This window comes from Amblyomma maculatum, chromosome 5, assembly GCF_055883805.1.
Source record: "Amblyomma maculatum isolate TAMU_Amacu chromosome 5, ASM5588380v1, whole genome shotgun sequence".
Taxonomy (NCBI): Eukaryota; Metazoa; Arthropoda; class Arachnida; order Ixodida; family Ixodidae; genus Amblyomma; species Amblyomma maculatum.
In genome coordinates, this window is record NC_139348.1 from 160,110,184 (window position 1) to 160,124,891 (window position 14,708).

At 45.8% G+C, this 14,708-nt stretch overlaps 1 protein-coding gene across 1 annotated transcript in view; it reads left to right on the plus strand.

Moving 5' to 3' along the window:
* LOC146190119 (uncharacterized) overlaps positions 1-14,708 on the plus strand; it is a 72,569-nt gene that overhangs the window by 42,857 nt on the left and 15,004 nt on the right. The window contains exons 8-9 of the mRNA XM_084605420.1: positions 6,781-7,036; positions 12,516-12,679. Of these exons, the coding sequence (XP_084461546.1) occupies positions 6,781-7,036; positions 12,516-12,679 (420 nt within the window). The remainder of the gene's footprint in view (positions 1-6,780; positions 7,037-12,515; positions 12,680-14,708) is intronic.

Here is a 14,708-nt window from a genome sequence, read left to right on the forward strand (position 1 = left end):
AGCAAGGGAATCTGTCCGTAGCTGTGATGTAGTTATCAGTACTGACAAATTTGAGGCAACGCAAATCCTTTCACACTCGCACCAAAGGAGAGTAGAAGCGGGACCGTGAACGTAAATCCCAAGCGTACAATTGTAGTTTCTAAATGCACCCTCCTCTGATGTGAAAACCTTCGGCAAGCGAGAAGTGATCAGTATTTTCAATCTCACCGCAAGCCTCACAAAGGTTTGTGGGGCTGATCCCGCAATAAAGACTTAGGCGAGGAATCCTGCATCTCATGAGAGTCATCGTTACCTCACACTGCCGTGATTTACATGAACGAACTTTCCATGAGTATATGAGATGCTGGTATTCGGCTGTAGATAGCAAAGGATCACTGCATGAAGCGGCTAGGTGTTGATAACGCTGGAAACGGGACATTCCAAAAATGGTGATATTAGGAATGGTACATTAAACAGATGCATCAAGAGCTAATTTAGCCAGGAAATCTGCCGCTTCAGTATCCACGTTTTTCTCAACGTATTTTTCCCTTTCTTCTATGTGTTTCCTCTTCAGGATTGCTACAATATTAATATACATGAACATGTAATAGCAGAAAAATGCAAGTAAATGAGAACTGCAACCTTAGTGGAACACAAGACACGCAATAAATATAATACAGCGGTGGTAATATTATACAAAGCGCGTGAACAAGCACAGAAAACACAAACCATACAAACATTTAATATTTGCTAATGACTGAACAGAGAGGAAAATCGAAGAAAAATGACATACAATAAAAAATAGTAGAGTAACAAGTATTCCCCAAAACCGAGAAAGCCTTAGACAATTTTCATATTTATAGTGAGAGGTCGTCGCCCTGCAGTGGGTATAGTCAGACTGGCGACGATGATAATGATGATTGGGTGACGCGGCCGGGCTCCAATAGACCGATTTCACTAGGAGTTTCGCTACGCCACCGCTGACGTGCCGCACGCTGGTCATTTTAATGATGCTGTGGCTGCGACGAAGTCACTGCTGTCACCGTATCTTTTCTACGTGTCGGAAAATGTTTCGCAGCAGTTTCTGCTATTTCTTCACGGTGTTGTGCCAATAGGTATGGTCCCGTAGCTCCCGTCCCCCGTTCCATGATCGAGAGCTGCCTGATGCCTTGGCGGCGAAAAGAACGACACAGCGCCGATTAGATGAATAGGAGGAACTGTGTACACTTTTTATAGGGCGTTATTTACAGCAGAAGATCGACGGGGGGGGGGGGGGGGGGGCGATGACTATCAGCCAGACACATAGTAGTAGCATAGCGAATGCCAGCGACACGACAACGTCTCCCCTCCTTGCGAGCGGCATTGTAACCAACGAACGCTCGTGAAGGTCTCGGTCTCCAGCGGCAGTGCACTCATTTTATGACCTGGAAAGCCGTTGAAGCTCAAATTATGCAATCCAGATGCAGCACACGACGACGGCCCGAGAGGTCCAATCAGCTAGCGTGGTGATCGCTCGCTCCAAATCTGCCGCGGCGCGAGGGCAATTCCGCGCTAGGGGACTGGCGTCAGGTAGTCTTGGATTTTGTGGATGTTTCAACATGACGCTTGCCGATGCTTCCTTGCAATATGCCACTGCCTTGCGAAGCAGCTTCGGGGCTTGCAAAGGGAGGGGGGGGGGGGGGGGGTACGCACATGAAGCTTGACGTTCGGCTGAGCGGAATCCTGACGACTTGCCCGGGCACAACCATAGTTGGCCACGGATGGTTTTACGTGCTACGTTTGGTGCAATAAGCCCGAAAAGCGTCGGTCTAGTAGGCTCTGGTGCCGCTGCGTTGATGGTGCCCAAGCCGGCAAAGCCGGCAAAATCTTCCACAATCCCTGACGGTGACCTCACTGCCAGCGTGTTAGTGAAGCTGATGCAAGCAATGCATACTAGGAATATACGAGGCGCACATATGCATGGGTAGAATCGTAAGCCTAAGCAAAACTGAAAAAACACTCGAACGAGCCGCACTATCGCTATAGTGTTCTGCAACTTCATTCCAATCATTCTGAGCCTCAACCAAAGGCTCATTTGCGGTGAAGTCGCGAAGAATCTGGTAGAAACTTGAAGAAACCAGAACCATCTACGACGAGGCAGAGCGAGTGAAAGAGCGAACACCAACTTGAGGGCGAAGGATAGTGGTGGCGTCATCTGGCTAGTCGCGCATATTACACCGCTCGCCTCGGTGGCTTTCTGTTGTGGCGCTTTCATCCAGCGACGTCTGATGGCGTCACGTGCCCTTTGCTGGAAAGTCGTTATTGGCGTTTTTCGTTCGCTCTGTCTCGTCGCAGGTGGCTCTGGTTTCTCATCGTGCGCGACTAAACCAGGTAAACACCATTGTCAAACCTACTACACAGCACAACGGCGAGCAACAGGCAAGCTTGTACGTTTTCGCCTTAAACGAGCGTCCGGGTGAGCCGATCAGTTCTTTTTTTTTAATCGATTCAGATAAATTTGCAGAAGACTGATCATCATCATCATCAGCCTGATTATACCCACTGCAGGGCGAAGGCCTCTCCCATATCTCTCCACTTAACCCGGTTCTGTGCTAGCTGCATCCACTTGACCCCTGCGAACTTCTTAATCTCATCCGCCCACCTAACTTTCTGCCGCCCCCTGCTACGCTTTCCTTCCCTTGGAATCCAGTTTGTTACCCTCAGCGACCATCGGTTATCCTCTCTTCGCACTACATGTCCTGCCCATGTCCATTTCTTCTTCTTAATTTCCACTAGAATGTCGTTAACTTGAGTTATTTCTCTGACCCACTCTGCACGCTTTCTATCTCTTAATGTTACCCCTACCATTTTTCGTTCCATAGCCCTCTGGGTTGTCCTCAACTTAAGTAGAACTCTCTTCGTTAGCCTCCACGTTTCAGCCCCATAGGTGAGTACAGGTAAGATTCAACTGTTGTATACTTTCCTCTTGAGCGATACCGGTAAGCTGCTAGTCATAATCTGCGAGTGCTTGCCAAATGCGCTCCATCCCAATCTTATTCTTCTTGTTATTTCCTTTTCATGGTCCGGATCTGCGGTTACTACCTGTCCTAAGTAGACATATTCGCCTACTACTTCTAGTATTTCGCTACCTAATGTAAACTCCTGTTCCTTCCCGAGGCTGTTGAACATTACCTTAGTCTTCTGCATATTGATTTTCAAGCCTACTTTTCTACTTTTCCTGTCTAGGTCATCAATCATTATTTGCAGTTCATCCCCCGAGTTGCTTAGCAAGACAACGTCATCAGCAAATCGCAGATTACTGAGGTATTCTCCATCTACCCTTATCCCTAACTGCTCCCATTCCAAGCCTCTGAATACTTCCTCTAAACAAGCAGTGAATAGTACTGGGGAGATTGTGTCTCCTTGCCTAACACCTTTCTTTATGGGAATTTTGTTACTTTCTTTATGCAGAACTATGGTTGCTGTGCAGCCACTATATATCTCTTCCAGCACTTTCACGTACGGCTCGTCTACCCCCTGATTTCGCAATGCCTGCATCACCGCCGAGGTTTCAACTGAGTCAAATGCTTTTTCGTAATCAATGAATGCTATGTATAAGGGCTGGTTATATTCCGCGCATTTTTCTATCACCTGATTGATGGTATGGATATGATCGATAGTAGAGTACCGTTTCCGAAACCCTGCTTGATCCTTTGCTTGATTGCAGTCTAAGGTTGTCCTGATTCTATTAGCGATTACCTTAGTAAATACCTTATACGTAACAGACAGTAAGCTGATTGGTCTGTAATTTTTAAGGTCCTTAGAGTCCCCTTTCTTGTGAATGAGGATAATGTTTGCATTCTTCCATGCTTCCGGTACCGTCGATGACACCAGGCACTGCGTATACAGGGTGGCCAGTTTTTCTAGCACGATATCCCCCCCGTCCTTCAGCAAATCTGTAGTTATCTGATCCTCTCCAGCTGATTTCCCCCTTTTCATAGTTTCTAGTGCTTTCTTGACCTCGTCCTTCGTCACTGGTGGAACGTCTGACTGTTTTTCCCTGACGCCAATCTCATTACGGTCCTGACTACTTTGGCTACTGTAGAGATCTGTATAGAACTCCTCGGCTACTTTGACTATCTTGTCCATATTAGTGATGACGTTTCCCGCCTTGTCCCTTATCGCATACATCTGGTTTTTGCCTATGCCCAATTTCTTCTTTACCGCTTTAAGGCTTCCCCCGTTCTTTACAGCATGCTCAATTTTCTCCATGTTATACTTCCTTATATCGGCCACCTTGCGCTTATTGATTAGCTTTGATATCTCGGCCAATTCGATCTGGTCTGTTGGATTGGAAGCTTTCATACTCTGCCGTTTCTTAATCAAATCTTTCGTCTCCTTAGACAGCTTACCGGTGTCCTCTGTAACTATCCTACCGCCTACTTCTACCGCGCACTCAGTAATGATATCCCTGAAATTATTGTTCCTTGCCTCTAGGGTAATGTCGCCATCCTCAGTTAGAGCTGAATACCTATTCTGTAGCGAGATCCTGAACTCTTCTGCCCTCCCCCTCACCGCTAATTCGTTGATGGGTTTCTTTCTTACTAATCTATTGCGTTCCTTCTTCAGATTCAGGCTAATTCGGGACCTCACCATCCTGTGGTCACTACATCGAACTTTCCCGATTACCTCTACATCCTGCACAATGGCGGGGGTTGAACACATTATGAAGTCGATTTCATTTTTAGTCTCTCCGTTAGGACTTTTCCATGTCCATTTTCGGTTCTTCCGTTTGCTGAAGAAGGTATTCATGATTCGTAAGTTATTGCGCTCTGCAAACTCAACTAGTAACTCCCCCCTGCTATTCCTAGAACCAATGCCATAGTCACCTACTGCCTTGCCTCCTGCCTGTTTTTTTCCTACCTTGGCATTGAAGTCGCCCATTAGTACAGTATACTGCGTCTTTACTTTTCGCATTGCCGATTCTACATCTTCATAGAAGCTTTCAACTGCCTGGTCATCATAACTACATGTAGGTGCATAGGCCTGTACAACCTTCAGTTTATACCGCTTATTAAGCCTAATTACGATGCCTGCAACCCTCTCATTAATACTATAGAATTCATCTATATTACCCGCTATATACTTATTGACAAGGAAACCTACTCCTAGTTGTCGCCTCTCTGGTAAACCTCGATAACACAGTACATGCCCATCCTTCAGTACAGTATATGCCTCATTCGGCCTCCTAACCTCACTAAGCCCTATGACATCCCATTTCATGCCCTCTAGTTCCTCTAACAGCACTGCTAAACTAGCTTCACTAGCTAGGGTTCTAGCATTAAACGTTGCCAGGGTCAGTTTCCAATGGCGGCCTGTCCAGCGGAGCCAGGCTTTCTTAGCACCCCCTGCTGCGTCACAGGTCTGACCGCCGCCGTGGTCAGTTGTTCCGCAGCCGCTGGTGACTGAGGGCCGAGGTTTTATGGAGCTTATCATAGGAGGTTGTGGCCAATTACTGCACCAGGGTGGCCAACTCCTGTTCTGGTGAGGGAGTGCGTTGCCGGAGGTCTTCACCGGCATCAGGTCGCACCCCAAACCTGTATATGCAATTCCATCGACACGCGGATTTTTTTTTTTTTTTTTGTCATCCGGTGGAGAATTGCGCGGCACCGGGATTTGAACCCCGGTCCTCTTGCATGCGAGGCGGATGTTCTACCGCTACGCCACCGCTGCGAAGACTGATGGTATCCCTTTAAACAGTACATTTGTTTTTATTTTATCTCAGATTCTAATGACAAAAACATGGATTTGAAATCTTCCCGTAAATAGTAAGAATCCTCACGCGAGCGTACTCCTAAAGTGCAAGGATACTGACAATGTTAGGACAGGTTATGTGTCATCACGAGACTGCATGTCACGGCCAAATCGACAGGACCTGAAAGCTTGGGTGACATTTTTTGTTTAAAATCGAACGCGCGGGCACCCTCAAATTCTGAGTTAGCATACACTTATTTATTTATTTTATTTATTTACAAAATACTGCAGGCCCTTGAGGGCCCTTGCGGTAGGGGAAATACAATGTATAATGCAATACTTAGGGCATAATGGCACTTTCGTACAGCATGGTTAGAGCTCAGCTTCTTATCTATGTCGAGTTCTCTTTAATATACTGTAGCAGGTTACGAATGTAAGCTAATAATAATGTGCGACTCTAAACAGACTGAATAAAACACGAAATAAGGAAATATTATAGTGCACCTAATTTGAATTTGACCTCACCGCACTAAATTGGTCATCATTTCTTTTTCATTTCGAACAAGTGTATTTCAAATATTAGGCTCATATCATCGACAACTCAGTCATTAAAGGGGCTCCTGTCGCTCTGTATGCCTCCTTATTAAAAGGTTGAGGCCGGTTCAAAACATTGATTGCGCCCTTCAAATCTTCTCTGAGTCGAAGGAGCTTGTAGTGGTACACCGTAGTTAGTTACATTATAGACTGTAATCTAATAAGGCACAAACTTGGACGCAGCCAAGAAAAAGTCCCCATTGTTCCACGGTTTCTCTTCTAGCGTGTGCATACCCCAGACTGGTGAAACAAATGTAACCTTACAGATTGCGCTGAAAGCCATTTATTATGACAATCCTAAAAGGAAGGACCACAATTTCACTCGAAGATATATCTAATGTGTGGTTGTGTTCAAAAAAATACTTTTGCCAGAGCCGCTTATGGTGTCGCGGCGATGTTTGGTTTTAACTCTATTATGAAACAAAAACGCAAGCAACGAAAGGTAATTGAAGTATTTTTGTGACATCCTCACAGCGGCGGAGGCTGCCGGGACGGTGATGATCCTTAGTGCTATGAGTTCGATGACGCTAGAAGACGTCAGGGCCCGAGCACCAAACCTAAGCCTGTGGCAGCAAATCTACTTGTTCCGGAACCGTTCGCTCACCGAGTCCTTCGTGAGAAGAGCCGCTAAACAAGGATGCGGAGCTATCGTTCTCACCGTTGACTCACCAGTGGCTGGCCGACAAGGTAATCTCCGCAGGAGCAACGTTCGCCTACTCGAAGGCGCTCGGTAAGTACACTTATGCGTACGCTCCATGCTTTATGTGTCGTTTTTTTCTGTTTTTTTTTTTTTGAAGAAAACCGAGCATTCATATTTCTGTTCAGTGCTCCATTATTTACTGAAAGAAAACAATGAAACGATTAAATGTAATTATGAAATATTTCGCTATGAATAACTGGCTTTTTTTTTCTTTAAGCAAAGTTCTTTTACATCGCTTGTTGTGTAAACGGAAAGCGTCCTCAGCTGCACACCGTCCGATTACTCTTGATGTCACAGGTCACAAGGCCTACTAACCTAGAAAATGACTGGAACAGAAGCATCATCTCTAGATAAGAAGGTGAAAAGTTCCCGCCGCTCCACTGAGTCTCTTTTATTGCGTAAGCAATAATACGCCAGGGCCGGCTTGCACGATAAAGTCCGAGCTAAGTCCAGACTTAAATGGTGTCTTTAGAAAGACCAAGCTTATTTAAGACGGCTCGTGTTCCGAACGTCGAACGCTTCGGGTTCATGTTCACCAGAGTGGCTTCCCAGAACGGCCTCAGCAACCACTTGGGGCATTTTTCCTCGTAACACAATCTTAAGCCGCAAAAAGCAATGGCACGGATTTTACACAACGCAAAATTGACGGAATGTGTACATCTTACAGCAGGGACAGTGCCAGCGCATCCCTGTATTTCCCTAATTTTTCTACTTAGACACCTGGCGTCCTTGTGTCTTAACCAAGACAACACTAGAGTCGTAATCATACAAGCGACTTATTCAAGTCAGAACTGAAGCCCAGTCTTGACTCCAGTCTTAAGCGGCCATGCTAGTAGCCTATTCTTTAGACTCCAGTTAAGTCTGGACTTAGCTAAGACAGTCTTAAGATTGTTTTGTGCAAGCGGGCCCAGGTTTCAGCCCATCGCGTAAACCTGACCCGTAGCCATGGACCTTTAGAGCAACCGCAGATGGGTCCCCTCTTCAAGCCGTCGGGTAAACCCGGTCGGTAGCCCCGCCGCGCCGCAGAAGAAGAAGAAGAAAGAACAACAAGAGGGGAAGCTACGTCCGCTTCGCTTACGTAACCTACCGGGTTTAACTAAAGCTAAATCCCGGCTAATTTTTTTCGCTTGAGCCATGTTACTGTGTTTGCGCTCATTTTGGGAGCACAAATCAAACCAGGAAAGATATATGACTTCAAAGTAAATATCTAAAACGGTGTATCTGACTATACGACACACGACAAGGGTCGATATCAGCAAAAGATCAGCAAATGCAAATGATTTTTTTTCCTACTAAAGAGATCAAACGCAGGAAGAATTTCGGCCGCGCCATATCTACACGCCTTAGTAAATGAACTTAGGAAATTTGCTGGCTACATTGGTGAAAATTATTCTCCCTTTTAGTATATATATTTCTTTCCTCAAATTCTTCACACGCTTATCAATTGGTCGAAGTAATCACTATAGTGCCTCAATCATTTTGTCGTAAAAAATGAAGAAACGTGGAGCGAAATGCAGCTTAAATATGAAAATCATCACCTCATTTCATCATATCGCGCTAGAGCCAAAGTTCTTTAATCACCTGCGACTTAAACAACTTAAACAACGCGGCTGCTCTCTTTTCTTGGTGTGGCTACTAAGATAGCGACAGCGGAAGATGCCGACCTCTGTACTGACGAATACGTTCAATTCCTCCCGCTGGAAGTGAAGAAAAGCGTCTTGCACCGCATTGCTACTACAGGGACGGCCCTCAGACACGCAGGTCCCACAAGAAAGGACGGTTGTTGATCGTAAATCATATGGCCTCTACAAGAAGGTGCAACCAGCAGTCGAAGGTAACTTCGGAGAATCAACACTGTGAAACTTAGAAAAGTGCAAAATGAAGCAGTTCTGCTTTGTGGGCGGGCTGGGCTTTTCAAACTGACTGCCTTCGTGAAAGCTTCCAGCCTTATCATCTTTTTCGGTCTGAAAGCGGAGAAAGAAAGCTGCCCGTTTCGTGTGATCGCCTGCAAGCGTGGCATGCAGGATTGTGAGCTTGCGGCGTTCCTGAATAAGACCTCTCGCACATAGATGCGGATGACCTTTTCCATGACACCCATTTCAGTTTACGCGAGCATACGAAAGATATTTTATTACACATCGTACTAAGATCAAAGACTAGGAACATTTCCTGGACGTGGCCACCATTACTACAAGATATAAAGATCAGACATCACGGCTGGTCTCTGAGGCACGCAACACGAACATTTTATTATAAATGCGGCAGCCAGCCTTCATTTATTATGGTCCGAAAATAAATGGCAGTTCTTAGACGGCGAGGCTATATGTGACACCGACCGAGCGAGACTTTCGCCAGCAAAAAGAACAAAGCAATCGGAGGCGGCGATAGCAGCAAGCCTGCTCGGTGGTCGTCAATCTACGAATGCCCGTTGCTAGGTTCAATTTAAAGTAGAATTTTAAGCAGAAACATCGCGATAAACCCGCCAAGAAATCCAGAGAAACTCTGGAACATTACGGAAACACGTGTGCTTGCCTGCGATCATTCCATCCTAATCTCGACGCATCTCGCGCTGCGGAGAAAGCGATAAAGACGCGTGTCACGAGCAGGAACAAAACAGAGAACAGAAAGTCGGTCCGTGCGCCACAATCCAATTGGCAGGGCCAGATTCCGGCAATTGGTAAAAAATCACAAACTATAACTTTAATTGTTCGCGACATTATTAAAGCGATTGGTTTGGTTTGGTCTGGTTTGTGGGGGTTAACGTCCCAAAGTGACTTAGGCTATGAGAGACGCCGTAGGGGAGGACTCCGGAAATTTCGCCCACCTGGGGTTCTTTAACGTGCACTAACATCGCACAGCACACGGGCGCCTTGCTTTTCGCCACCATCGAAAAGTGCCGCCGAGGGCGGGATTCAATCCCGCGTCCTTGAGAACAGTAGTCGAGCGCCGTAATCACTGCGCCACCCCGGCGGAGTCGCCCCGTTCGATAAAAATCCGGCGTCGGCGGCCGTTCGCTGGCGTTGGCGTTGTGAGCGAAAAATCACGAGCGAGGCGCTGATAGCTGGCAGCTGGCATGGCCCCGAACTGAGTGAGTATAGGGCTGTCTGACATTACATTTGGAAAGGAACTGCGTGCTCTCCTTTCACGTGTGAGGGTTATATCGGAATCAACCTGCCAGGACCCATGCATTCGCGTTACCCCACGCAGGCACATTCCTGCTACTTGATTGAAGCGGGGTAGCCTACGCTGTCGTGGCATACCTTTAAGGCGGAGCATAAGTGTCCCCCATAGTTTGTTTCTTTTTTCTTTCCGGCTAAGCGCAGATAGATGCTGATGGGTGATGAGTAGCGATTAGTCGCTGGCTGAGATGACTGAAACGACGATGAAGGAGTGAATGATGACCGCTAAATAAGCAACATTCAACATATTTCATCAGGTGAGATGTCTTGCTTTCAAATACAGGTCTGCAAGAATAGGGAAACAATAAAATACAAGCTTTACGTGCGGAAAAATTTTTCATATTCGTGATAGAAGGCACTGATTTTTTAGCATGGTGTTACTTGAAAACTCAAGTCGTCACTGTACGCGTAATGCTCGCCTTACTACTACAATTCCTCTGGTGACGGGGAAGTGGTGCAATGAATCTGTCGTTGCCTATTATTTTTTCCCTACGCTAAACTCTGTAACAAAGCCTTTAGCTCACACTTGTTGAAAAATTTGCCGTATCTTTGTGCTTTTAGTCTAATATCCTTAGTGGTCTCAGAATGGTGGTTAATCGAATTGTGACACCGGGAACAGAGCTTAAAAGGCCCGCTCAGCGCAGCTTCAAACGATCAACTTCGAGAGCAGTGACGGCTTAACGTCGTGGTTAACAGACTTCGGAGCTCATAGGCATCGCCGCACTTCTCTAACCTCCTTCAATTCACGAGGCCTCCTTTTTAAGGCTGAATTAGGTAGTCTTTTATTCTTTGGTATAAAGGAGTATGGCCCAACAGATTCTCCAAGACAATTTTTCAAAAATCTATGCCACGCTGCGGCGACTCTACGATCTAATGTAAGAAGGATCTGTAGAGAATTCAGCAATTTGTATGGTCCTTATCGAATACTTCTTCGGCGCATTCAGGCGTATTTACCTAATTTTAATATGAGATTTAGACAATTCTTACGCCAACAACAATATAAATTCGCTCGGGAGATGAGATCCGCGTGCTGCTGGAGCTGCGTAGAAAGCACTTGCAAATGTCATCCTGGAGATTTCGTCGCAATAGAAGCCTCGGCATCTCTGCTGCTTGCGTGATCGCACGTCAACAAAATGAAAATGCCGGAAAGTGCCATTTCATTTATTTGCCATTGTTAGAAACCAGAGAAGAACGCAGCTTCAGAAACAACTGATTGCCATGCCATCACAGCGGGAACGTTCCCAGCATCTCTCGGGAGTTTCTCATGAGTAATAACTTGACGTCATTAGCTTTGCCATTGTTTTATTTACTCAATGACTAGGGTGGCTCCTCTAGCTGGTATCTGTAATTTCGACCGCGAAGCAACCATAGCACTCGATAGATTGTGCCTGGCCGTAACCGTGGCTGCAATCAAAGTGGTGGTTATTTATTTTTGCTCGCCTATGTTTCATATTCTTCCACAGGGGATGCTTATTGTTAGCACTCGTCTTTCATAGTACACAAAATAATTCCCCCCAAAGAAAACAGATCTCAGCTGCGACAGATGAGTGCTTTTGAGGAAGTGTCACCATGCTGGCAATAAAAATATGTATTGCAATCGGCGGCGATGCCGCATGTGGTCCGCGAAAAACGCCATTCAAGCTGTGCATGCCGATATCCACGAAGACATGGTCAACCTATACCGCAAACTCTAGGATAGTGCAGGCAAGAATAGAAAATAAGTAGAAAAGTAATCTAAACAAAGCTACACTATAAGGGGTGGAAAGCCAGTATTAATAGACATCAACGCTCCCCAAAAAAAATCTAATATTCCAGCTTAGGTCACAAAACAATAGGCTACAATGAAAGATAAAACAATCCAAATTAAAGCCTTCAAAAGTAATAAATCAATAAACAAAGCAGATTTGTATGCACAGCAAAGACGCTCATGCCATCACACTTAATGCTTATGATAATTTCTGACCTGTCGTCGTATCTACTGAGCTCGGTCCCTTACTATACCGAGATTAAGATCTGGTTCGATTTGGTTTCGGTTTGCCAGTTTTAACGTTCCTGGGCGACTCGGGCTTCGTCGAAAAGCGGCCACCGCAGTTACGATTCGACCCCGCATCCTTGGATGCAGTAGTCGCGTGCCCCAACCACAGCCCCCTCCCCTCCCCCCCGGCGGGGAAGCAAAGATTATGCTCTCATTGCGAAAGTTTATAGTTAGGCGAGTATCCAGAACCAATACTACATGCGTACGAGCAAAATCGCCCTTACGCAGTGTAGCGTAATAAGAGCTACCGAACTTCTCGATTGAGAAGTACGTAAGGTTTTCTTGACGCTTGCAGATTTGCCAATCTGGACGCATCATGCCCTGGACATTCATTCACTTTCGATACAAATTCTGAAGACCACATAAGGAAGCAAATCTCTGACTCGGTAACGTGGAACGACGTCCTCTGGTTACAGACCATAACGGACCTGCCAATAGTCATCAAAGGCGTCCTTACACGTAAGTACATGCTGTATACGCTGAGAGCTCTATATGGCGGTATATCGGGCAAAGTATTAACCACACTTACTGAAATCTAGTTAAAGAGAAGTACTAATACACGTCTAATACCTGTGAAAATAGTTCCCTTTGATTTGGAAGTTCCAATCCTGATATTTTTCGTGCAGTAAAATACGCCTCGATGCCACCTATGTTTTCTTCTATCACAACATCATAGAAGTTAGTAATAGGCTATTATATGCCAGTGATTTAGAAAATATTTAAGGCTTCGCTTTCGCCACTATCTTGACTGCAATTCACAAATAATAACAGCTCATTGGTCTCTCAGAACTCCCGACATGATTGTTTGTTCCTTATGCGTAATGAGAAAATATTGCCTTAACATCTCAAAAAAGATGGAAATATTTTATATTATAAACTATACAGATCTCAAAAACAAATACTTGCTTCGCTGGTCATATACAAACGTGAAGCCATTTAATAAAAAAAAATCATTTAGCCACCACTCACATCTATAGCACCACGTTATTCCGACAACATAAGGAAAAATAACATGCAATAAAATCTGTAAATCTTTGAGCGTACCCTTTCATGTGTGCAGTTTGAAAGATCGGTGTGCATTTCTAAAGTTATTCAAAAACCCAGAGCACATTATAAGAAAAATAACCTCGGTTGTGTTAAGCAGACAACCATTTTCACTTCATATTAGTTAAATGCTTTCTGTAATGTGGGTTGAACAGCCAGTGCTCTTTGAAAACTCTACATCGCTCTTTCCTCCTACTCCCAGCGTGGCTATACACAGCAGGGGTGACTTGTGTATATATATATATATATATATATATATATATATATATATATATATATATATATATATATATATATATATATATATATATATATATATATATATATATATATATATATATATATATATATATTGTCACGTCTCTGAGGCCCCTGGAGGAACCGAATCTCCTGACGGTTCGGTGAGCTCGGTGGGGCGTGGTCTGGCGGTGGGCGACGAAGGACCGCAGCATAGCTCTCGGGCTGCGGCTCGAGGTAAGCTGCAGGAACGTTGGCCGTGCAGCTGATCGGTTTTGGAGCGTGGTATGGTTCGGAAAGGGGTGCCGCGTTGTCGACTGGATGAGACTCGTTGCATGGTGTAGACGGTGATAGGGCGTATCGAATTTCATTCCTCACTGTTTCCATGAGGGCCCCTGACGACTGAGCCTTCGTAGTCGTAATTCGCTGCAGCTCCTCAAGGACAATGCCTCTAATGATGTCTCGAAGAGTGGTCGTATCTGTTGCAGTCACCGCCGCCGCAGTCGTCGGGGCACAGTTGACCGGTCGGTTGTACTGGCGGCACCGGTCTTGGAGGGCTCGTTCGATAGCCGTAGCGTCCTTAACGAACTCACTCACGGTTTTAGGGGGGTTGCGGACCAAGCCGGCAAACACCTGTTCTTTGACGCCATGCATGAGATGCCGTAGCTTCTTTGGTTCACTCATATCAGGGTCGGCACGGCGAAAAAGGCGAGCCATGTCTTCCGCAAACATAGCCACGCTCTCATTCGGCTTCTGGATGCGCACTTCAAGCAGGCGCAGCGCATTGTCTCGTCGATCCCTTCTCGCAAAAGTATCTACCAGCTGGCGGCGGAAGTCATTCCATGTGGATAAGCTGGTCTCGTGGTTTTCAAACCACGTTCTAGCATTATCCTGAAGGGCAAAATAAACATTGGACAGCTTCTGGTCTGCGCTCCATTGATTGATTTTGGCCACTCGCTCAAACTGGTCAAGCCAGTCCTCGACATCTTCAAAAGCGTCCCCGCGAAAGCACTCTGGTACCTTGGTGTTCTGAAGAGTCACCGGCGTAAGGTTGGTATGTGCCATGGCTTGGGGGACCTGACGAACTTGGGCGTTTGAAGAAGAGTCGTTCGGCAGATGGCTGTACTCCGGGGCTAGGCCTAGAAGGCGGCGGCTAGTGCGATGGACAGGAGTGTCGATGTCTGGGATCCGCTGTGGACTGCCGGAA